Source organism: Anticarsia gemmatalis, chromosome 17 (genome assembly GCF_050436995.1).
Source record: "Anticarsia gemmatalis isolate Benzon Research Colony breed Stoneville strain chromosome 17, ilAntGemm2 primary, whole genome shotgun sequence".
In the NCBI taxonomy this organism is placed as follows: domain Eukaryota; kingdom Metazoa; phylum Arthropoda; class Insecta; order Lepidoptera; family Erebidae; genus Anticarsia; species Anticarsia gemmatalis.
The window spans coordinates 8,097,044-8,121,863 of record NC_134761.1 but is presented as its reverse complement, the minus strand read 5'-3'; the positions used below and the strand labels follow the sequence as shown (position 1 = coordinate 8,121,863).

At 35.7% G+C, this 24,820-nt stretch overlaps 2 protein-coding genes across 2 annotated transcripts; one reads left to right on the top strand and one right to left on the bottom strand.

Moving 5' to 3' along the window:
• The first annotated feature begins 104 nt into the window (after positions 1-104).
• LOC142980218 (neuralized-like protein 2) lies at positions 105-4,479 on the top strand. The gene is made up of 2 exons (XM_076125556.1): positions 105-1,162; positions 1,355-4,479. The coding sequence occupies exons 1-2, from the start codon at positions 469-471 to the stop codon at positions 1,462-1,464; spliced, it is 804 nt and encodes a 267-aa protein (XP_075981671.1). The 5' UTR covers positions 105-468; the 3' UTR covers positions 1,465-4,479.
• A 326-nt stretch (positions 4,480-4,805) lies between these two features.
• Positions 4,806-23,121, bottom strand: LOC142980192 (adenylate cyclase type 10-like). The gene is made up of 36 exons (XM_076125527.1): positions 23,073-23,121; positions 22,765-22,990; positions 21,383-21,528; positions 20,799-21,074; positions 20,199-20,419; positions 19,667-19,730; positions 19,098-19,320; positions 18,566-18,759; positions 18,253-18,326; positions 17,969-18,126; positions 17,544-17,694; positions 15,136-15,237; positions 14,901-15,013; positions 14,506-14,656; positions 13,902-14,040; positions 13,441-13,570; positions 13,077-13,259; positions 12,621-12,760; positions 11,938-12,078; positions 11,714-11,860; positions 11,531-11,634; positions 11,314-11,421; positions 11,071-11,178; positions 10,910-10,979; positions 10,652-10,786; positions 10,294-10,409; positions 9,868-10,043; positions 9,336-9,492; positions 8,935-9,069; positions 8,442-8,563; positions 7,993-8,192; positions 7,533-7,698; positions 7,149-7,296; positions 6,841-6,947; positions 5,852-5,990; positions 4,806-4,971 (listed from the first exon to the last, which is right to left on the bottom strand). Exons 1-36 carry the CDS (start codon positions 23,113-23,115, stop codon positions 4,822-4,824), a joined length of 5,163 nt encoding a protein of 1,720 aa, XP_075981642.1. The 5' UTR covers positions 23,116-23,121; the 3' UTR covers positions 4,806-4,821.
• Positions 23,122-24,820: the final 1,699 nt, after the last annotated feature.

Sequence of the window (24,820 nt, the reverse complement as noted above, 5' to 3'; positions counted from 1 at the left end):
ACAGACGTTCCTCTACTCTCTAGTTTTGTACAAAACATACAAAAAATTTGAATGAATTTTTAATTACTTTAAGAAATCGAATCGAAAATTTGTATATATATTAGATTAAAATACATTGCAGTAATAATTAATAAACTGACCTGTAAAGCAAAGCTTGATTCTAATATATTTAATTAATTTCGTACCTACCTATTAGGCCCCTGCGGTACCGGGATCGAGAAGAGAACGGCGCATACAGAAACGTCAAGTAAGAATGACATTGTAATATGTCATTTTATGTCAAATAATGTCAATTTGTCAACAAATTCTCGTCTCGAACAGTGACTGAATAACGTCGGATCATTTGTTTAATTTTACATGTTCAATAACAAATACGATTGTTACTCATGTAACATAGTAGAGGAAAATAAGTTTTTCTTCTAAATATTGTAATTGTAGTTTTTGTGAAGTGCAAATGTGTCAGTAAATATGTTGTCTCGATTTCACCATTATCACGGATCTAATATTATTTTATTCGAGGAGAACACAGTCGCTTATAGAAAAGCAAGCTTTGCCCATGGCTTAACATTTAGCGAGAAGCCTCTATTGCCTGGAGAGATATTTCTGGTGGAAATTGAAAAAACTGAGCGTGGTTGGAGTGGTCATATGCGCTTGGGATTGACGCTACTCGATCCTCAAACGGCTGCACTAGGTGACAAAGGACTTCCACAGTATGCTCTTCCAGACCTTGCAAATACTGGTATGTCATGGATATTTCCTATTTCAAAATCGCAAAACAATGTCTTAGTAGAACTTGTGAATCAAGTGGCGAGCGGGCGGCGTGAGAGTGAGCCTCGCGTGTCTGTATTAGGTGACGGCCACATAGTTAAAACTCCGCGCGGTTGTATATCGAAAATGGTGCTCAGACCACAGACTTTATCACAAAATGGTACTCCACAAGGCATTCTACCTATGGATGCTGGCAGTCGCATAGGTGTTATGTTTGTGCCTTGTACGAAAGTGAACAAAGATGATCAAGACTTGGCTGAAATGCACTTTATAATCAACGGTGAGGACCAGGGGCCCTGCACTAAGGCTATTCCTTACACAAGAGGACCATTACATGCAGTTGTTGATGTCTATGGGACCACAAAACAAGTGAAAATAGTACAGCTATATGGAGGTAATCAATCACATTTATTATTTATGGTAATATTTAAAGTTCTGATAAGAATAACATCTGATACAAATAGCATGTTGAAAACTTGAAACCTTTTTATATAAAATTTCAATGATTTTGATTGTTAAAGTGAAAGTAGGTAGTTCATGAAAGGTCATGGCTTTGTTTAAAACTAACAGTACTGTTTTATTTCAGTGAAAACTCTACAAAGCATATGCCGAGATGCAATTCTGCAGTTAGTGAACAATGGCTCTATAAAGTCATTACCTCTGCCAAAGTGCTTAAAAGACTTTTTACTTTCATAGAGTTGGCTTAAAGCAAAGAGTTTATGGTTATCTGAGATGACAATAAGGCTGTTAAACAACTGTTCTTCTCCAAACTATGATTGGGTGATATTGTAACTATTATGACTGGTTTCACTTCTAAATAAATAGCAGATAGTTTATCAGGAGGAATTTTGAAAGGATTTTTGTACATTTGCTTTCACTTTGTCTCTTGGATAGGCTATCTGCCACTTGTTTATAAGCTGTGGAACTAGGCTTTAATGTTTTTAACAGCACATTTAGATTTAGAATAGTGAGGTATCCTATAAGGATCGGTCCTTGAAGCTGGATTAGGTGAAGAGGTAGTTACTACTGATGGTAGCAATGATATGGTATATAATTAATATAATAAACCTTCCTAAACATATTAGTTTTTTCTTTTAATAGTTATGTTGTAAGCATCATCAATGCTATAAGGTCATAACTTATTTTACGTTCATCCTATCTTACGACTTTCTTCTTCTAAAGGGGCTTTTTATTCAAAACAGGGTAAAAGTAACAAAACATGATCTGAAATACTGTTATTCAATAATTAACGGGAAGGTTTATTATGATAATTAATTTGCTTATGGTCTTGCCACTTGAGCACATCACAATCTTGTGGGTTTTAGGTGCACTAGAAAGACTGAAGCTGTGCATCCACTCTGTCAGAATCGGCTCACGGACTGTAAAGATTTGTCACTTTTTATTAATTTCTATGGCACTGCAATGCCTATCCAGTAGACGCAGTACCATAGGAATCAATTCAAAGTAACAGATCTTTACGGTCTGTATGCTCTGATTCCAATATAGTGGATCCACAGCTTTGAATGGTCTTGAAATTGTCTTTGGGTCTATGGTGAGAAGGGTATGTACTGTACAAACAATTTTGTATAATTTTTCACCCAATCTTTATGTGAAGTAATAAAAAGTGTCAACTTTTAAAACTTAGTGACAAACTCATAGAATACTAGTAGTTAGGATGCTGTATCCATTTTTCTATGCTTATATAGATAATTCAATACATTTTCATTAATTTCTCTAAATAAGTACCCAAGAAATAGTATTAGAGGTGTGAAAGGCGTTTTTGTTAAACAGGGAATAAAAAATTGTATTCACAAATGTTTGGATGAATATAAATTTGGCCTTGGGCTTGTATTATATTAAAAAACCAGTGAATTGTAACTAGTTTTTTACATTGTAAATATTCAGTTGATTTTTTCAAGATCTCTGTGTTGTTTTTATATACGGCGGTAGTACCCCAAACTTAATCATACGTCAGTCGTAATTCAGAGTAAATATTATAACATTTTTGAATATAAGTATGTAATACAATATACATAGAAACTACACACTCACTTTGCAGACAAGGAATAAATTATGTAGGAAAATATAATTTAGATTATTCAATTCAATTTGATTAGTTTTTCAAATTGTGCAACTCCATATTTGCATAAGTTGGGGTATCTATTGCTACACAATGTACTGTGTGATGTCTAACTTTTGACAATTCATCATGTGAAAATCAAATGTTGATCTGAAATGTTTTGTTCTATAGTCCAACAACTTCGTAAAGAACCTTAGAATGCACAATTTATCTAGATAACAATCAATAATTCTGTGTATGTCCAAAATTAGGCATTTGTGTCCAACACGCCACCATAAGCAGCATAAGCTTACAGGTCACTGATGTTCTATATTCTGAATTTTGTATACATTCTTCACCCGCGCACCTTGCATACAAGACTCTCTACTAAGTTGTTAGACTATAATCCTAAATCCATTGTTCAGTGTTACATTATTCATTGAATATTGTGTGGGAATCCTGTTTCAGTTCATTATACATTGCCTTGACATGGTATGAGAATAGAATATGTCTTGCAAAGAACATATTGAAGCTGAGGACATTATTTTACGATTCATAAGCAAGGTTCTTTATAATAATCAGGTCAGGACAAAATTAGGTGATATTTTGAGATTGTTTAATACATTTGCTGTCTTTTTTATATCTATTGGTTAGGATATTGGACGCTTATCTCATATTGAAATACCTGGACTTAAATTTATCTCGATTTATGTATATCTTAAATTTTACTTTAACAGAATTTGAATTAACAGATGAAAGTTATTGTGCAAAACCCAACTTCATAAAATAGTGATACATACATACCTAAAAGCACGCCTTTTTCCAATAGGGGTAGGCAGAGAATCAAGATCGTCACTAGGTATTATCCTTACAAACTTTCTTACAGAAATAGTGGTCTCAGCTTCAAACAATGTCTCAATTTGTATTCATACCAGAAAAATTGTATATTCTAATTTGTGATACTGTGTGTATATGTTTCATTCCAGTGTAAATGAATAGTTTAAAAAATTGTTTCATGTTACAATACATTGATTGATATTTTATAAAATGGCTGTACATTCATTTTGCAATTGGGATTTGATTTAAGAGCTGGCGAGTATGAGGCCATTAACATAAATAAATAGAAAAAAATGTAGTGCCAAATATGTACTGGAAAGACATAAAATTATGAAAATAAGGGAAGATTATAGAAAACATGTTATTATGTATATAGTCCATTGGAAAATTACATTTAGGATTGCGTTTTTCAGGAGGACGCAATGTTTTTTATGTGTAGAAGTAGAAGCTTAACTTTAAGTTTGTGGGGTCGACTTACGGGTTCCCCGGCCGCCATCTTGGATCGGGGCTAGGGGACACAGTGGTGGTGACCCCACAAACTTGAACTTAAGCTTCTATTGACCCCATTCATAAAATATATTGAATTGCGTCTTCTGAAAAGGGCAAGACTTTAATTATTTAACGTTTCAATGGACTAATAATGTATTTATTTATTAGCAATGTAAATATATATTTATGGAAATTATGTGGTGCAAATGAGGATAGTGTATTTATTATTATTATAACTCCCATGATGTAATATACCGATCTCGTTCCCGCCAGCTCTTATTAACTGGTAGCTATGAAATTTAATTATTTAATAAAATTATTTTGCCTATCAATTTTTGTTTTCAATGAAAACCACTTTACATAATCATCTAATTATTTATTAATGAATAACTTAAACAGACGCTTAGTACTAAAAAGTACGAAAATAACTTAAAACAAAATCATCAAGTAGTTGAATCGCGCACTTAAAACAATGAACTTTAACTTAACAACAAAAAATTAAACAAAAAGCAAGTCCTATGACCGAATTTTTAAGATCCCGTTATGTGCGAAAAAAGTGCCCACTGGTTCTTCCGAAGTGATTGACCCTATCATCTCAAGCAAAATAAAAAGAACAACATAAGTTGCTCTCTGCTCGCCTTTTAAGTAAAGATTTACACCAAGCTTTATTATTTCTCTAAGTCTCTAGGAATAGGTAAAGTGAAGGGTATAATCTTCCCCTTTTCCTGGTCGAAATCTCTGTAGTCTAACAGGCTGTCTGGTTCAACGTGTTCGGTCCAGTAGTCAAGGTATTTTGGATTCAGAGTGCCTCTCCAATGCTGTAAAAAGATATAAGTACCTACTTAGTGGCATTTCTTTAAACCACAGAAAACATACATGCGTCTTCTGTTTTCTATGTTGAAAATAGTATAAAAAAAATATTAAGTTACCAACGAAAGAAAGAACTAAGTATTTATGTCAACGTGAACCCTCCAGAAAAGTTTATGAATCTAATAAAACATCCAGAACCTATAAAAAATAATGACCCTTTTAAAACTTAAATTTTCGTCCCAAAGATAATCGCTTCCTGTTTCTAAACTTGGAAGCGGTCGTAAAGCGTCCCGGATGAGATTTAAGTAGATCAGATACTTTTTACTTGGTTCTGATTTATGACCCTGCATATAACTGTCGTCCGATGTGGTAGTGTAACTTTTGAGGTCGACTGATGTGAGATGAAAAGAAAAATTAAGCGCCAAACGTTCCTCTTTTGATAGCTCAACAAGATAATAATAAAATTTGTGCTTGATAGCAGCATATTCCCAAACAAAACGATGAACTCAGCATCATGACCTTACCATAATTTAGTCCAAATTGAAAAATTAGACCAATTTAATTTAGCGTAATCTACCGAACGAATGATGAGCCAGTTACGTTGACCCGGTTTTTGTGAGTCACGGCGAATTTCACCAAAAAAATCTGCAGATTCTCATCTGTTTCGGACCAAATAGCGTAGTTGTTTGCAACGACTGATTGTAGTTTAATATAGAGTTAAAATATTGTTAAGGCAATTATCCTGTAACGGAATAAAACTGTAGAAAACTGCGCCAGGTATCGTTTCGGAGAAGTTTGTTAATGAAAACTTCCTTCTCTTACTTTTGGGAGGGTTAATTAAATAATTTCAATCGTCCTGAGTGCTAATGGTATATGGTGGGTACTAACATGACGTGTATGTTCACTCCAAATCAGTACAACGTTATGGGAATACTGTTTCGCGGAATCTCGAGCCTTATTCAAATTATTAAAGGCACGATGCTTCTTCCCTCTAATATAACTGTAGTAGGCAAGCATGAGGTAGTACCTGAAAAGTAATAGCTAGAATTTACCAGATTCTTTCTCTTACTTACCAATTCTTTTTTATTTCTCCCTAATGTAATGAACATTTTTGTACTGATTTAATTAAAATTTACTTGCTTTAAACTACCTATGCCCTTTAGTCTGCCCAACTTGAAGATCACATATAGGATCTCATGAATCGTAATCTATAGTGGTACAGGTAGCCTCGTCATCGACATTCATCATATTTAAAGCTAATTGCCCTTACACACCTTGTTAAGGCTAATTATTTCATTACCGCCAGTTAAGAAGGAGCCGTGAAATAGAGATACCTTCGACTGACCTTTACTGTTATATCATAAACGTGACAAAATAATGTATTTCGTGTTCATGTACATTTTGCTAGTTTGTATCGGAGCTGTTATGAGGTTTTTAATCTAAGTATAATCGCCATGGTCTTAAGACCAATTATCACTTTACGAGTAGGAAACAAAAACTCCAATCAAAATAAATATCCATGACATTTTAATAAACTCTAGGCCAGCTTAAATTACACTTAAGTTCACGGGAATACATTCAACTATTATACTAACGTTTCGGCTTAATGTTAACAAGATTGTAATTAATACTACTACATTTACTTGATCGAACGCAGTTAGGCAGGTACCTAGTAGGTACGTATTTTTCTGATTACACGCGTCATCTTATGCACCCTCTGCATTTTTATCCAACATTACAAATGTTTGGCCAACCTTCCACGTACAGAGGTAGTTGGTGCACTACAACCGTACAAGTGTCTCTATAGTCGGGACTTCCCCGTCAATTTGAGTCAATGATGAAGGCAGTAGATTATTATAAAGTTGCTTATTCGTTACCTTGGTCGGAGTAGCGGAGTGTGTTCGCACGCTTTACTCATCTCTTGAAACATAGACTTTATTGCTTTCTCTAATAGCATTATTTTCTTTATGTTCCTATTATCCATCTATGAAAGTAGACAAATGTTGGTTGAGTGTTAAAAAAACACCAAGATAATATTATTGGCATTGATTATACCAGCAAATTCAATGCCTAGCGATGGAATAGAGCACCGAACTTAAAATTTAAAGTCCTTCGAGCATTCGACCATAACTGCTTTAATTACAAATAACTTGAACCCCAAAAGTAAAGGTGAATAAAAAAATACCTCTTTCACCAACGTTATGAGAATGCCTTCAATCAATATAATCAACATGTTAGTATTGAACTCGTTTCTTTCAAACTTATTCGATAGACGTTGTTTTATTTTCTCTTCCCATAATATGGCTCTCTCCCACGCACCTATTCTTATTGTGCTGAAACAAAACAATTAAGATATTATGCCGCGCCAACCGCGGAACCTTCGTAAAATTAAATGTTCTCCTGAAACCACAAATATTGAACTCTTTTGTAGCAGAGACACTGATTAATAGTGGCAGACTTTAAAGAACTCTGTCTTCATCAATATGCTTTCGATCGAATCCTTTTGGGGTTTTGTCCGCTGAATAGTAAACTATGAAGTACCTAAATACAATAATCTATATTGTCTTACGCAAGCCACATAGCAACGAAGTAATTCCAAGCGGCCTCTGGAGTCTTGTTCTTAAGAACAGAATCTCCTTTCTTGATGTAAAACTTTTCACATGAGCTTAGAGATTCAATGCAGTAGCCGGTGTCGAGGAGTATCATGACTGCATAGTAATAATACCAGGCTTCAGCTATAATAGTAAAGATTTATTTTAGGAAAAGGCTGATATGTAGGAGACAAGGTTAAGGTTGAAGAAGGATATTTAAAGACCGTGCGTGCTTCTGTCTTCAGGAGTAAACGTTTAGGAAATTTAAGAAAAAGACGAAAAACCATTTGAATACATTTTATGAGTCTGAAACTATGGGGTAAAACTGCTTATGTCATTTTATATCTACCAGAACTAGTCGAATCAGTAGTCCCTACGAATAGTCTAGTAATAACTGAGAATGGAAACGAATAAGTACAAAAAGTTTAAATACGTTACAGCACAAATCATAAGTATCCGTCATGTAGAGAAACTCCCTCATAATGGCCACCATGTCATGTATCTTGAGATCGCAGAGCAACAGCTTTAGCATCCACAAGATAAGCAGTTGGCGCATGTCGGAGTTATGAATACTGGACAGCATGTGGACCACGGACAGGCCGAATTCGAGGCTTTCGATCTTCTTACCCCATTCCACGCTTAAATAAAAATAGATAGAATATGTAGATGATTTTCCTAATAACGTAGGCAGATATATACCTAAGAATAAGCTCGTGTGTTTGCTTACTTAAAGTACATTGGAATAGATTTCAAAACAAAAACTGCTTCTATTAATTAACAAACCACCAGATTTTCACATGCGCTTGATGCTGTACCTATATCGTAAAATGTTCTGCTCAATGCTATGGTTGTTCGTATAGGATACGTTAAAGTAGCAGTGTACTAACTAAAACAAGAATATGTTGGTGTACAAATAGCAGACAGCTTCCACTTCGGTCACGTCCAGCTGGCCTCGCTTGCGGCGACAACTATCCATCGCTCGCTTCTCTAACTTCAGACACGTTGAAAACTGCATGAAACGTAGAATCCATTAACAATGCGTTATCATGGTAGATTTTGGGGATCTTAAAGATTAGAGTAATCCTAAGAGGATCTTTAGAGGATCCCGCATGATAACAATGAAGATAAACCAGCACACAGTTGTAGTGTTATTGTTGTTGTAGGTGGTCCCAATGTCACTCGTAGCACAAGATGTCGCAGATTGTGCTCCCACGTCTAATAATAATTAGTCGTGTGACCCATGAAACCATAGTAATCAAGAATACATAATTGTAACCAACTAGCCAACGGTCGAATTTCATAGTCAATGGGACGGATATAGTCCCATGGGATACAAGACTTCCTAGGGAAGTCCACGAGTTGAATGTTTAACGTCCTTACTTTTTGCTTATGTTTGTAGACGTCAATCATGTTGGCGTAGCTGATGCACAGCACTCGCAAGTTGGAGTTAGTACGCAGCGCGTAGTTCAAAGACCACTTGGCAGCTAGCGTCGCGTTTGCGTATTCTTTGCATTCCTGTAGAAAATATCGGCTTTTGTTTTATATTACAACCTTAGGCTGCCATTCGTGCTATGCTGAATCTGTCGCGCGCAACGTCGGGTGTGATTACATAGAAAAATCTGGCGCGTACGTCAGCGTCGCCGTACAGAGTTTTATAATAGAACATCGTGTTCATCGTACACTCGACCGACGTAAGCGTAGGAAGAACGTAAGCATTTAATATTTGAGCCTTTAAAACGAAAGTATAAAGTTAAGAAGTTCATAAAATAGTCTGAACTCACTATAAACAACGTGTACAATATATTTAAAGTCTTGGCGATGTCTTCATAGAAATGTCCAATGACGCCGCTTTCAGTCGCTATGTACAAGTTAGGGACTACGTACAAAGCCATCAGTTGTCGTATTGACTCGCCCATGTTGTATACTTTCCTCCAGTGTCTGAAACAGTTACAGTTACAATGAACATATATTTGTACTGTGTAGAAGTCCCTTCGGTGCAGAAGAAGAAGGTACCTACAAAATACATATGGGAAGATTGTAATGTAAACAGAATCTTTGTGAGGAATCAATGAACATTTCCCGAATGCAGTTGAAGTTTATTCTGTATCCAGACTACACCACCCGAATATAAAGCGCAGGAAAGACATATATGGACAAAAATAAGGTAAAATTAATATTTTTATTTTTTTGCAAGCTGCGCTGTTTGAAGCTGTAGATCTTTTTTTTATGTTTCTTGACATATTTTGGACTTGACCAAGCATCAAGCTAACGGAACAAAGACCATAATTACCGAAATATAAAAGGCATAATTACTTGGAAGTCGGAAAAGGCACACGGTACAACTTCATAGCTTGGAACAGCTGTTTCCTAGCCTCTTCCAAATCTCCAGTCTCGATCATGCATACACCGCGCAAAGAATACACTGAGGCTAAGTGGAAGTCTAACACCCAGTTGTTTGTACAGGTACCCATGGGACAGTATTTTTTACTCTGCAAGACAAAATGGAGAATTCTGATAGTTACACCTTTTGCAGAGGGTGTGAACTAGTATTACTAAAGTTAAGGTTAAGTGAAGTCATGTTTAAGTTTATGCCGCCCAAGTGATGAATGAAAGCCAATGGAGGCCCAAAGATGTAATGTTCCGTTCCGTCGGATTCGCTGTTAAGTACCACCAGAACTAACAAAGCCATAGTAGACTAAAAACTTGCTTGTTACAAAGTATAGTAATATTTAAGCATACCTTAATAAAAACCTCCACATCGGACAGAAGTCGAACACCTTGTGGTATGTTCACATTTATATTGATACACAAGTCAGCGTACTCCATATACGCTTCAAATAGTTTCTCGTAATCAGCTGGGAAAAGAGAAAAAAAGATACAACAAACTGTTCCTTGCAGTGAACTATTCTCGAAAGCAAAACTATACCAGTTTAAGTGAGGATAACACATACATATATATGTATATACATACCTACATAACATCACGCTATTTCTCCATAGGGGTATGCAGAGACCAAATAACGTAATTTGGTACGATCCTAACAAACTTCTCTTGCCTCAAGGCTTAAAACTAGAGTTTTTAATAACTGATGTTTACCAGCTCCTTGACAATGATCGATAAGTTGTGGATACACGGCCAGCAGAATCGACAGACACTCGCAGTTCTCCAGGTCCAGAGACGAGAATGAACGAACTCGTTTGTGCTCCAAATTGGACTCCCGAGGACGACTTTCTGTAAATGCATTTAAGACCGCTTTTACAGCTAAAGTACTGTCATGAATTCAGGCAGAAATAAATATTCTTGTAGAAGTTATAGGTTACAAATTAAGAAGGAAGCTTAGAAGTAGGAGCTCACCTTGGAGTAGCATACGACTTATCAGGGTCCCTTCTGTTTCTAAGAACTGAGTGCTCCAATCTTCAGGCAGCTTGGAACGAAAGAAAAGAAAATAAACGTATTATGAAACATCTTCGAGAAAGAAACTGGGTAGCACAAATGCTTGGCGTAGATTTACTCACAGAAAACTCTGAAATATTGTCATCTTCCCCAGCCATTTTCGCTTCGGCACTTAACGCACTTATTTGTCGGCGAGTACGTTTCACATCTTCACTTTCATCTATGAGGCCCTGGAAAAGTTTTGAAATCCATAAAGCAACGCAGTTTTTACACGAATTGAATCGATATACCTAAATATCCAGTAGAATTTGTATGTGTTCATGTGAATGTAGTTCATCGTACTAAACACTGGCTCATATACTTACGCTATCACATCTTAATCCAAGCAATTTAGCAAAACAGCCACCTCCACAGCTCGAACATCTCCTTGTGTATCGCTCCAAGTACAATAACGCACGGGAGTGCAATTCGTGCTGTCACAAAAAACATTTTATATTAAATCAATTACTTTATGAGTAAAAGAAAGTACCTACATTGTTTCGTAGTGATAGTGCGTTATAAAATCTAATTGGTAGTACTTACTTTCTGATTCTCCGTCAGTAGATCATACGTAGTTGTTCTGAACTGAGAGTGGCGAAACTTCATATAACCACAAAAAGCATACATTGGAAGATCACGGCAGCTAGCTAAAAAAGCAAAATATATGTATTGGATTTTGGATTGAAATTTTATAGTTCATCGTAATTTGCAAGGCGTTTAACTTACGTGGTTGTCTAGTTCCTAAGCAGGCACAGTATGGGGGCTTGGGGTCAGTGAGCGCAGGAGATGGATGCACAAGAACCAATGATGTATCTCGGGTGAAGTCCCCACCTTCACACTCAAGTACTCGGATGGAGAATAACTTGGCTACCGCTGACAACAAAACAAATTTTATTAAAGAACTATTTTGTAAAGAGTTATTCTGCAACATGGTCTTTAAATATCCGTACCTTGAGCGACTTTTCTTGGTGAATTACTTTGTAGTAGATGCAGCAGCATCCGTCTGGAAAATACTTCTCCGAGAACTGAGCCACATTTTATCAGCATCTTCTCGAAAGGAGTCAGGGAGTCGTACGTTTTTAGAATGATAGCTAGAACATTGCAAAACATCGTAAGATTTGTGTAAGATAATTTATTATGTTCCTTAAGTACAGAAAATTTAAACGGATATAGGTACTACAGTTTGTCCTGTATCTTCTACTAGCTGACCCGCGCAACTTCGCTTGATCGTCACATAAGAGACAATGGGTAATTTTTTTTCCCGTTTTTGTAACATTTTTTACTGGTACTCTGCTCCTATTGGTCGTAGCGTGATGATATATAGCCTATAGCCTTCCTCGATAAATGGACTATCTAACACTGAAAGATTTTTTCAAATCGGACCAGTAGTTCCAGAGATTAGCGCGTTCAAACAAAAAAACAAACAAACTCTTCAGTTTATAATATTAGTATAAAAGTATAGATAATCCCAATGAAATATTACAGGTATTCGAGACACAGTTCCGGAAATGAATAAAAAATTAATTTAGGAAATGAAAGATTGCAATTAAAATACGCTAAACACATGAACACGAAAAGGTGTTCAAGTTCTATGAATATAATGACTAATAATGAGTCAGTATTAACTATTTACCATCCATAGTCATGTCAACTTTAATGTTTTCAAAGGTGTAAGACTCTGGTAGGACTGCCATTTGTACGTTCTCCTGATCATGGACCTCGGCAACACTATCTTGCCTGCTCATGACACTTGCGCTAATATAGCTATAGATACTCTGAAATGATAATGGTCTTTAAGAAATTGTTGCAAAATTTATTTTGAAAAGAATATGCATTACTTTTTGCCTCGGCAATCATCCCTCTTACTCTACACAACTTGGGCCTAGCATTTATATACCAACGGATAATTGAAAAAACAAGATAAACTAAAAATAAACAGATTTTCATCGACGGAAAGCTACGTTACCTGTAGTCAATTTTTTTTGAGTGAATATTCGCGGTAAGCAGGTAGGTATAATATATACCTAAACCCGATAAACTATCAACGCAGTCAACGACAGCTGTTGGTCTCACCAGGTAACTAAGCCGCCTCAACTGTTCTTCATTATAATCGCTGATCCTCTCCAACAACGTTGGGTGTGGTAGCACGGCACCCGTCTTGACTGCCTCGGTCCGAGACACCGTAGCCATAGTCAGTGCTCCTTGCTGAACTAGCGATATTACGAAGTTCTGGATCCAACCGGGGAGACCTTGGCTGGCACTCTCGATTACCCTACAACGAATGATCTTGTCTTACCTTCCCATGACTTTATAGCATGTATAAGTTCCAAGGTTTTTCCTTTTTCTTCTACAACCGTCTATCACTACTTCATATTTATATGAATGCTTACTCATTGATTTAATTTACCTACTTCATGTAGAAGAAGAACTGGCAGTTATATTTTAAATCTTACTTCTCCAAATCCGTAGGTATAGCTTGAACATCAAGTAGTTGACATGTTAATGCTGCATGGAAAGAGCGATCGATCCCCTTCAGTGCAATATTGACCACCATGTAATTCTTTATACACGTCTTCGCTACCCCTGAAAAAAAAGAGGAAGAGAAACGGGCTAAGTTCTCCTCGCAAACAGTTCGGACGAGACGATCACACCTGCTATGATTGGTATCCCGAGGATCTCACGCTCGATCGAGCTTTTTATTGTACTACTTACCTACGTATTTACTCTTTGTCTTTTATACTAAAGGCTGTAGGTACCTATATTCCAAGTTCTTTTATCCCCTGTTAGCTATACTATTCCGCGTTTTCGTTAAAATTGAAAGTACCATTCCCATTTTTTCCTTCGTGTAGGCATAATCTCTAGCAGTTAATATGGTAATCTCTTGTAACCGCACGCAAAATAAAATGTTTCTTACGCGATACGCCGCTCACATTACTGATAGCCATGATAACAAAGATGGTCTTGCTGGCTAAGATCACGAGCAACAACCGCCAGGACTCATCATCAATGTATTGAGCCTCATCTACTCCGATCACCCATAGGGAATCGAAGTGCTGTACCAAAAAATATATTAATTAAGTAGGTACCTACAAGCTGACTCGCTCAACTTCGCTTGCGTCACATAAGAGAGAATGGGTCAAAGTTTTCCCCGTTTTAGTAACATTTTTTTACTGGTACTCTGCTCCTATTGGTCGTAGCGTGATGATATATAGCCTATAGCCTTCCTCGATAAACAGAAATAATTTTTCAAATAGGACCAGTAGTTACTGAGATAAGCGCGTTCAAACAAACAAACTCTTCAGCCTTATAATATTAGTAGAAACCAACTTACTAACGCATTGTTGATAGGTCTAAGCAGAAAAAGCCCGTAATGAATATCTTAAAAAATATTTGAGAAAGCGCAAATCTACTGTACCTACCTACATTGGGTTAATATCGAGTGAAACAGTATAAATAACTAGATATCACGAAGCAAAATAAGTTGCCAGGGTGAGGGGTCGTAACAAGTGGCAATCTACCTTTAAACAAATGTCCTTTATGATATTTTTTACGGAGAGCTCCGACAAAATGTCGCCGGTAAATTCAAAATGTTCGGGCAATGGGAATCGGCAGTCGAAAATGATGTTCAAGGCATGCAACTGTAGTGGAGTCGTCGGTATTGTGTTGAGGCTGAAATAAAGAGAAAGTAGGTAGGTTCATAAGAGATCCCAAAATGTAACCAAAATGACCTATTGTGATCTGCCCACTCAGGGTTTTACATTTTGATAAATAAAGACTTAAACCTCTTTAAGTATGTAGGATAGGTATTAGATAAATCTGTTTTCTTGTTTTGTGATCAGCAGTGGTTAGAACCTTACGTATTAAATATCAAAATTTAAAATAATCAATGCTTAAGCATTAAGGGACTGCTTACCTATTTCTGATCATTCTCTCAACGTTTTTACGAATAGTATGGTTCCCTTCTGGAACTGCTTTCGCTTTTTTCAATCGTTGAGCCATGATTAGTCGTACAAAATAATACGGCTCCTAAAATAAAAACATTACATTTGTCTCAGTTTTTCTAGACACAAAAGCTAAATTTAATAAAGTGAGAATATCTGTATCAAAATTATGTTCTTAAAGAAAATCTTATTTTGGTCGTTACTAACCATATCTTTTTCTTTTAAGACGATCCTTTCTTGGCGTATGTAATCCGGAACTAGCAACAAACTTTCATCAAGCATTCGCGTCGTACCTACAGATTTACATCCCTGTAAAAGTAACTTCTTATAAGTGTGCTTCCTACCTACCTACTACTACCTAGTGTGCTACCTACATATATCAAAAAAAGTGTTAAGTTAATTCTCATTAAAATGTAGTAACTTATTCAAAAACTTTTGATAACCCATTAATCTGTAAAAGGTAGGAAAAGAGCAGAATATAAAGTAGGGGAACCTGTTGTACCTTGGCACTATGTGTACCTAGGCCACTGGGCTCGTTTTCAAATATTCGCGCGATACTAAATTCTACTGTTTATAGTATTCGATACGTCACTACAGACTATTCAATGTGGAGTTAGTCGCATACCGCCATTAAGCCGGTGTTTGGTGTTATCGACGCTAAAACTTTTTTGTGTGAAAAAGTAAGTATTTCTAATATATTTTGAAGTCTAATAGTTTTAAAAGTTTTCTAATAGTCACTTAACTGTTATATGCTATCGGTTCTTTGATTTTACAAGTCTCAACACAATAAAAAACTTACGAGATACTTAACCTCTAAACTATATAAAATCACCGTTTTAGTGAAGTTGGAGTAGTGTTGTACCTCGGTCACTGTCGATCAGTTGTACCTTGGCCAGTGGCCAAGGTACAACCTGGATGTTATACTTTGGCCAGGAGAATGTTTTATTAAATTATTTCACATTTACGTAATAATATTCCTAATTAAATATGTTTATTATTTCAGAAATCGATGCAAAAATCACTAAAAAACTGGAAATGGCCTGAAAAAGAGGAGATTAAAACCCCGCAAAAAGTTAACAAGAACAGAGAAATTTATTATGTTCCAGAGATACAGAAGTACTGGGATTTCTACTAAATGCTTAAGGCTGAATAATATATCTACATTATTGATAGTGTTTTTATAATAGCTAGTCCAAATGACTGATTAAAATTTAAGAGAGAAATAATAATTTATATATAGGTAAGGATAATCTATAGATATTAATCTATACTATTAAAAAGCTGAAGAGTTTGTTTGTTTGTTTGAACGCGCTAATCTCAGGAACTACTGGTCCGATTTGAAAAATTCTTTCAGTTTTAGATAGCCCATTTATCGAGGAAGGCTATAGGCTATATATCATCACGCTATGACCAATAGGAGCAGAGTAACAGTAAAAAATGTTACAAAAAAGGGGAAAATTATGACCCACTAGCTGACCCGCGCAACTTCGCTTGCGTTACATAAGCGTTAAAAATTTTCCCCGTTTTTGTAACATTTTCCACTGGTACTCTGCTCCTATTGGTAGTAGCGTGATGATATATAGCCTATAACCTTCCTCGATAAATGGACTATCTAACACTGAAAGAATTTTTCAAATCAGATCAGTCGTTTCTGAGATTAGCGCGTTCAAACAAACAAACAAACAAACAAACAAACAAACAAACTCTTCAGCTTTATAATATCAGTATAGATAATCTTTCTTATGTGACGCAAGGGAAGTTGCGCGGGTCAGCAAGTTGTTTCAATATTTTGTTTTCCTTTGCTATGCTATATAGGTATATTGATTTGCTATATTATATTATGTGATATCGTCTCTGCGCCTGCCAAGTTCCACATGTGTCTTTTGTGAGATTTTAGAAAACTTTTTTTTTTATTTGGGACACAATATTCATTTTTTTTAACTTCAAAATACACATATGGAGTTTGGCAGGCGCAGCGATGTGATGTAACGAAACGGTGGCCAAAGTTAGTTGTTTTTGTTTAAATATTTTGTTTGAAAAGCGTAAAAAAAGCTATGAATATTATTTTAATTTTGATCATTTCTAAATTTTGATCATTTGAGAATTTTTAAAATGTTTTGTTGAATACTGTATACTGTAATAATACTGTGTACTGTAATAAATCAAATAAAATGATTTTAGTCAACAAAACTGGATAATTTGCTTAAATTACCCCCAAATTTCAATGTGGCCTAGGTACAACGTACTACTGGCCTAGGTACATAGGGTATGTTGTACCTTGGCCACATTTCCCATTTTTTTTTAAATTTAAAAATATTATGTAAGTATTAAATATACATTTCTGATATTTTTTTGGTGAGTACCCAAATAATTGACATTTCAAAATATGCAAATATAATTTGTGTGCTGCACGTCAAATCACAATAAAAAATATATTTCTAAAAAACCGGCCTAGGTACAACAGGTTCCCTTACAGGTTACTAAAGTATACCTACCTATTTGTCTTATACCTACTGATATATGTATTTGTCCTAGCAATTTAGTAAGCATTTTACTTAGTACCTATTACAAGTAGAATGTTGAGGCCGAGACTGAAACAAAATTAGACAACTAACACTATAGACAACAGCATATTTGTGATCTCGGTATCTGGTGAAAGATCGAGAGTGCTGTTCTATCGCGTTCTGCATGATCAACTTGAACTTCTTCAGCTCTTCGTTGCGACCAAGTGCTGGATGTCGCCAACCGGGACCGCGTTCAGGCCATCTAACAAAAGTAGTATACGATACGATGATGGTCTCTTGATACAAAACATTAGGTATTAAATAAAACCTAGATTAATCGCAAAGCCTAGGCACTCCTTTGAGGCCTAAGACTATAGTATATCTAGAGGAACATTGCTTTTAATATTTTAACTGATACTTTATCTAGCAGTTACTCTATCCGTTAGTGTCGAAACCAACACTTAGGTAATACTAAGTTAGGTTGCATAGGTTGAGTAAGAACTTCAATATAAGAGGTTTACGAAGTTTTAACTTACCCAGTTTTACTGAACTGATAAATTGGTCCCGCATTATCAATACCCTTCAAAGGTCTTGGCGGGAGTTGTCTAAAGTATTCTTGGTTCAGTTTGCTCCTCAAAAAGGTTTCTTTATCACACGTAACCATGCTACAATATTCCATCATCAACCTTGCAGCCTGTTCATAAGAAAATATCGAAACAAATACTATGTTGTTGACTACGTGTTCTATTTCATAAGGACCACCATAAGGTCTCTTTTTCATACAGTTCGAGAGATCTATCTAGGTATTTTGATTACTTACTTTGTTTACTGCAGGACCAATGACAGTATATTCTCGCCGTAAGACATGGCCCACAACGCCGCAATAAGTCGTTCCTATTGAACAACTTTCAATGTAAGTTATGTGTTTTGATCGCAAATTGCCTAAAAGGCGATATTAAATCAATATAACGGCCATAGGAAGGGCAAAATAACTCCCTCATCCTTTATTTATAGACATAAGATACAACTATTGTAAGATTCATGATACAAAGTTGGAATATTCGCTATAAGAATCGGAAACCAACACGCTGCATCAAATGCAAAGCTAAAGGATGTTATTTATTGTCACTAACCAGAAGTGACTCCGATAGACACGCTTAGAATATTTTCATCGTTTAGTTTCTCAAGCAGCTCGAAAGCACAGAGCACTGCGTTTTGTGCTTCATTTTCATGCTTGAGTCCTCTCAGACCAAACACTACTAGGAACATCATGTCTTTGTCGAACATAGACACTTTGTTTACAAGTCCGTTGGATTCTGAAGCCACACTGAAAAGCATAAAGGTGGTGTCTATATCTACCACATAACCAATGAATTTTTACTAGTAGGTATATCTACTGTGAAAACCTTGGATTTATCACGAAACTCCTAGTACTTATTTATAAGAATAACTAAAATGTCGTCGCATTATGCGGTCACCATTATCATTATGGTATTATAAAGAACTTCACCTTGCAGCAGGGTACGTACCTACATACTATTTAGGAATTTTACGTACCATTCACTACTACCGCGGCAACCGCTATAATTATATATATACTATAAGTATCTAAATACATATTTTCCAACCATTAAAAATATCCACTGATTTCTACTAGGTACCAACCTCGAAACACACTTGTAAGCCTTATCAACGATGTTAATCAGGACATCGGGAGTGACTGTCTTCGTGATGATATTTAGGAACACAACAATGACTCGACGGACCTCAGTCAGATAGTCCATGGGCTCATCATTGTCTACCGCACGAAGAACTGGTGTCAGCATGAAGAGACGAAGGTCTGACCACCACCAGGTACTTTGCAGTGCTGCTACGACCGCTGGACGAACTAGACATACTTAGATAGTTTTAAAATGAGCTTTGATTTTTAAAGAGTTAAGAAGTTAATTTTGATAAGATTCTTACGAGAATATTCTCGATATTGTGATTCACTGTGAACATTCGCTTCCGAGCTCTTCGCAGATCTTGGTATCATGGATTCTGTAAATGCACGTGTTACACTATAAATAACTACCTAATAACGAATTAATTTCTGAATCACGAAAAAAAATATTCCGTGTGAGAATCCAACCCACACCCAACCTTTGTCGGTATTAGCGCGGTATTTTTTTTAATACAAATACGTGTTATCAAGAAATCATGATGAATAAGAATAAGAAGCTTAGGAGCAATACCTCTTGTTTCACTAGTGCCTTCCAATTTCTCCACTCTCTTCCAAGAAGCGCCAACGCCCAAAACCTATCGGTATAAATATGTAGGTACTAACTCAGTTCTAAAATGCCTACTTTGTATAAGTATATAGGTACCTACCTACCCACGGCATGGGCATATTATGATGCGTGTCATAATCGCTTAGTGTAAAAACACAAGGAATTTTGAATTCCTAATGTCGTGGTCACACTTATGTCACATACAAGTTACATCAGTTTGCTTTTACTAAAGCAGGTAGGTAGGTACCTAGTAGTACCTACACACTATATTTTATCATACAGGTGCTAATTTATTAAATTTGTACTATTCTCAACTATTGTGAGTGTTAACCTACAATCTTACAGTTCTAAACATTCTATCTCATATGTAGGTACATGCTTACTCATCTTTTTATCTTATTACTTTCATAACAGTTGTATACCTTCTTATATGTTCTAAGTAGGTATATGCTCTAATCAATACTCACACAATTAAACCAAATACCCCATATCTCACCTTAGTATGACGTCCATCACCACAAGGCTGCGTGCAGTACTCTGCCTCATTCACATACGTCCAGGCACTGGCTGTGGTCAGCACATCGCCTGCCGCAGTCATGTACTGGGCCATCTTCACGTCCCACACCGGCTGGCCCACGATCACGTAGTTACACTGACTGCTGTTCTCTCCACCGATTATTGAGAAGTGGGAGAGACCGGCTGATATTGCTACTTTTACTGTAGGTTTAGAATTTAGAATTAAGTAAATTTAAGCTGTGCCAAAGGCATTGAGTGCTAAAGTTAATTCTGATTTGCAGCTTAAGTACTTTGACTTACGAGACAGAATCAGTGGCGTAGTCATGTTATCCGTTCCTAGGCTCTAGTGCTTTAAATTGTCTTAAAGAGACCAACTAAAGCGACTTTTTCCTCGAAGGTGAGAGTTATTTTTGTCAAGTTCAACTTAAAGGGGGCGCGCGGGGATTTCGGTAACTTATCCCTACCGCACTACAACTTTAGTACCTACTAAACCCCTGAGCAAGTCGTTCACCTATCTACAGGCATGAATAAATACATAGATTATGGGTAACTACCTACCTACTGAAAGAGAAGAACTTGCCTTTGAGTGTTATCCCAACATCAGTGTTAAAATTGCCATAATTTTTCTGTATAATAAGACCACAGTCAATAGCATTGTGCACAACGTCCTGCATAGTCAACTTTAGTGTTTTTTTCCACATAGACAAGAAAGCGTCTCCGGAAAACTTCAAGACGTCGCCGTTATGAGTCAATATTTCTTGTACCATAGCCCCAATATATGAGTTTAGTACTTGAGTCAGTCTGGATGGTCCACAATCGCTGGAGTGCGTGTATTTTTCGCATAAGGCCGTGAAACCTAACGTAAAATAGGGGCATTTTAAAAAGATTTTTTTATGTATTACTATTACTAATACGGATGCAGATCATTATTAGTTAGATTAATAATAAATTGTAACTTATAGAAAATATTTGCTCAGAGTGGGAATTGAACCCACACAACCTGTGCAAGCAAATGATAATAATTGGATGGTATGAAAATTTTATTTAAGAAAAACTTTTTCAAGTTTGTACAGTTTAGGATTCGAACTCCAAACCACAGGTAACACTAAAAAGGCCTATTAGTACCTACCTATACTAAGTGGATATATTTAACAAAATATTTACCGCTAATATCAATAAACATGAGTGCAGTCTCATAACTTCTTACAGAAGAGTGGTGCTTGTAGATAATCTCGTCTGGAACCATCGAAGCTATAATGCCGATACGAGAGGCTTCTTGAGCTGAACGATGAACCTCCTTTCCCTCAAGCCTGGTAGTAGAAGTATAAATAAGCTGAGACTACATCATAAAAAACTACTAATACCTATCTAACATGTGGCAGAATGGTCTAGCTACCTTTGCCTGTTTTTTTGCATTTAGTTTGATAATATCATTGTAAAAATATAAGAATAACCACTTCAGAAAACGCCTTTCAAATTGAATGCCTACCTCTAATCATGTAAATAATCATCATCAAAATTCTCTTGCCGTTCTTAGCAGTAGTGCACGCTGCGACTGTTGCTGTGGTTTCAATGCTAGGCCTACTTGGGTTTTTTGTGAGGAAATTTTCAGTAAGGTAAGGGTTCAGGCTACAATGCGCGGATACCTATTCTGCCGTCGTAAATGTAAACACAGTAACAGTTACTGTGTTTACATAGTTTGTTTAGTTCTTTGGAATCAGGAGACCGCGGGCTATTTGAGAAAGTTTTCGGTTTGTTTGTACGATGGATAGTTACCGAAATACATTAAATAAAAACACAGTATTTTTACAAAAAAAACTTTTTTTTTAATAAAAAATACAGTATCTGTGTTATTTTAAATTAAAAAACAGTATCTCACTACTAACTGTGTTTTTTAACGTGAATAGATTTACTTTTTTTTTTTTTGCTTGATTATAACACGGCTTCTTCAGTTACTGTGATTGCGTATAAAATATTGTTCAAAGATAAACAACAAATACTTGAATAAATCACAGTATCTCATTTACTGTATCACTGATTTTATACGTATTTCTAAGAAACATAGTTATAACACAGTATGTACATACTTACTGTGTCGTAATTCCCCTAATGTTAATATCTTTACAAAGTTACAACACAGTAATAGGTAAAACTTGGTTACAACACAGTAACCGTTGAGTTACCGTGTTGTAACTTAAAAAAGAAAAAATATATTATATTATTACCCTAGCTTAAAACACATTATCTAATTTTATTATTTATACAATAATAATATACTAGATATATATATATACAGAATCAAAGATTTAACTATATACTAACATTAAAAGTTGCATGAAATGATATACAATAATTAGTATCTTCATGAGAGCAAAAATTAACCATTAAACTTCAACCGCGTTTTTCTCAAAACGCATATTTCGAAGTTACTGTGTTTAGATTTACGACGGCAGTATTAGACTGGACCTATTCATTCAGTGTTTTTAGTTCTAACATCTGAATATGCCTACAATTCGTTACAGTGCTGATTCTGAACATAAACTTACGAAGCTTGTTTCTGAGACTCTCGTTTCCTGTATCGGGCTCGAGGAGACAGTATCTCTGGAGGTACATCTGTCATCAGGGAGTGTCGATTTTGAGCACGTTTCATGGCCGTCATGTACTCATTGTAATCGGTATCACTGTGCCGGCTTTGAAGAGCTTTGTGGAGATTTATAATGGACTTTCTGCTGATAAACTTGGGTGTACGAAGCCATGTTGGCAGCGCTGGAACTATCGAGAAATGAAGTGGTAAGATAACCTAATACTTTCCACTTTCATGAATAATCTATTTCATTTGTATCTGATGTCTCACCATTTTTGTTCTTTTCTTCAGCTTGATCAGGCTTTTCTTCCATCCTTGTAATTTATTTACAGCAAAACTCACGCGACAGATAAATTGCTCATAAACTATAACTTTATATTGATTGAGTTTCTATTCATAACATTTGTCTATGCTACAGTTATGATCTTAACACTGGCATTATGCATTGAATTGAGATGGTCTCTTCATGTGCCTTAATAAAAACGATAGTTAGTACCTAAATCTTACAAAAGCTAAATAACATATAACTGGCACTATGAAGCTAGCTACTTCTTGCGTTAAAATTTATGATCTTCAGTTGTTGAAAATTCGAAACAGGCTACCTACTACCTGCCTACTTAGTTGATAGAGAATCATTTGAACTAATGTCTTCAAATCTGGACTAAACTACTACTTATTGTGTAAGGTGATGGAGTAAATAAAAACACAATTTATCCATAAATTAATGTTTATTTGTAAAAAAAATATGAAGTATCACAGTAACTATATCACTTGGGTTTTCTTGGCTTGCCGTTGAATTGTCTTCTTGTACCTATAAATAAAGAGTGCACACCTAAATGTTAGTTAGGCATACGGTACTAATGTTCATAACTAACCAATTCAACCTGCAAGAATGTATTAGAATATCTAGGTACCTACTAATCATTTAAGTAGCATCATTGCATTTAATTAACAGAAAAGTTGCCAATAAATTTTACTGTTCCTTAGACAATGCTAGACAAGATTAGGTGTAAATTTCTTTTCTAACCGAAATTAGTTGAGATAGAAATAAGACTAGACTTTATGCTGGATATAATTTTACAACCAAAAACTTAATTGACTTGATCTGCAGACCAGTCTGTAATTACTTACTAGCTACTGTGTATTTAGTTTAAAACGAAGGTCTAATAAGGTTACAAATAGATGTCGATGTTACTTAATTTATCTAAAGTTATGTAGGTATATTGTCTACAATTGTTGCCTTTAATTTTACATTTTCCTTTTAAAACAAAAATCTTAGTTTGTTTAACCTAAAAACTGATAAAAATTTAATGTTGCTATGTGAATAATGATACTTTTCAAGTGATGAACAAGTTTGATATATTAATATGAGTGCATGACTACTAAGAATGTGATTTGCGGTGTTCCCTCGAGTTTTGTATATATTACTTACCAATTATTTATACTCACTTTTGTATATAGTAATGTCGCCAAGGTAGTACCACGAATGCAGCTAAATAAATAATTAATAAGTAAAAGAATACTACAAACACTCTTCATTTGTGTTGGTGCAAAGATGCTTTGATGGTCCACATCGTGACAAGCTTGAAAGACAGAAATTGGAAAAGGTATAGCTATGTATATCGCTGCTTTCTTTCCTCGGATATACTCACCTCTTTTTCGCCCTTATAGTAACTCTCACTCAAAAATGATTCCCTATAATCGGCGGCCATTAGTTTATACAATTCTAAAATTACCAAACCAGTCTATTAGGACAAAATTGGGTATTAGCTGGTTATTAGTAACAATCCGTCGATAATAACTTGCGTCCATAGTCGACAAAATACCACGTTTGTCATACTTCGGTATTTACGGCAGTCTATTTCTAAGGATAAAAATTAGGATTCAACATTGAGCTGGGATAAAAGCTTCAGAAGCAAGGGACTGTCACTTAAATGAGTGCACCCACAAATCACTTACCAAATGGTGATCATTTTGTTGCTTACCTAGTTCCATTTCACTATTTAATTCACTAGTTT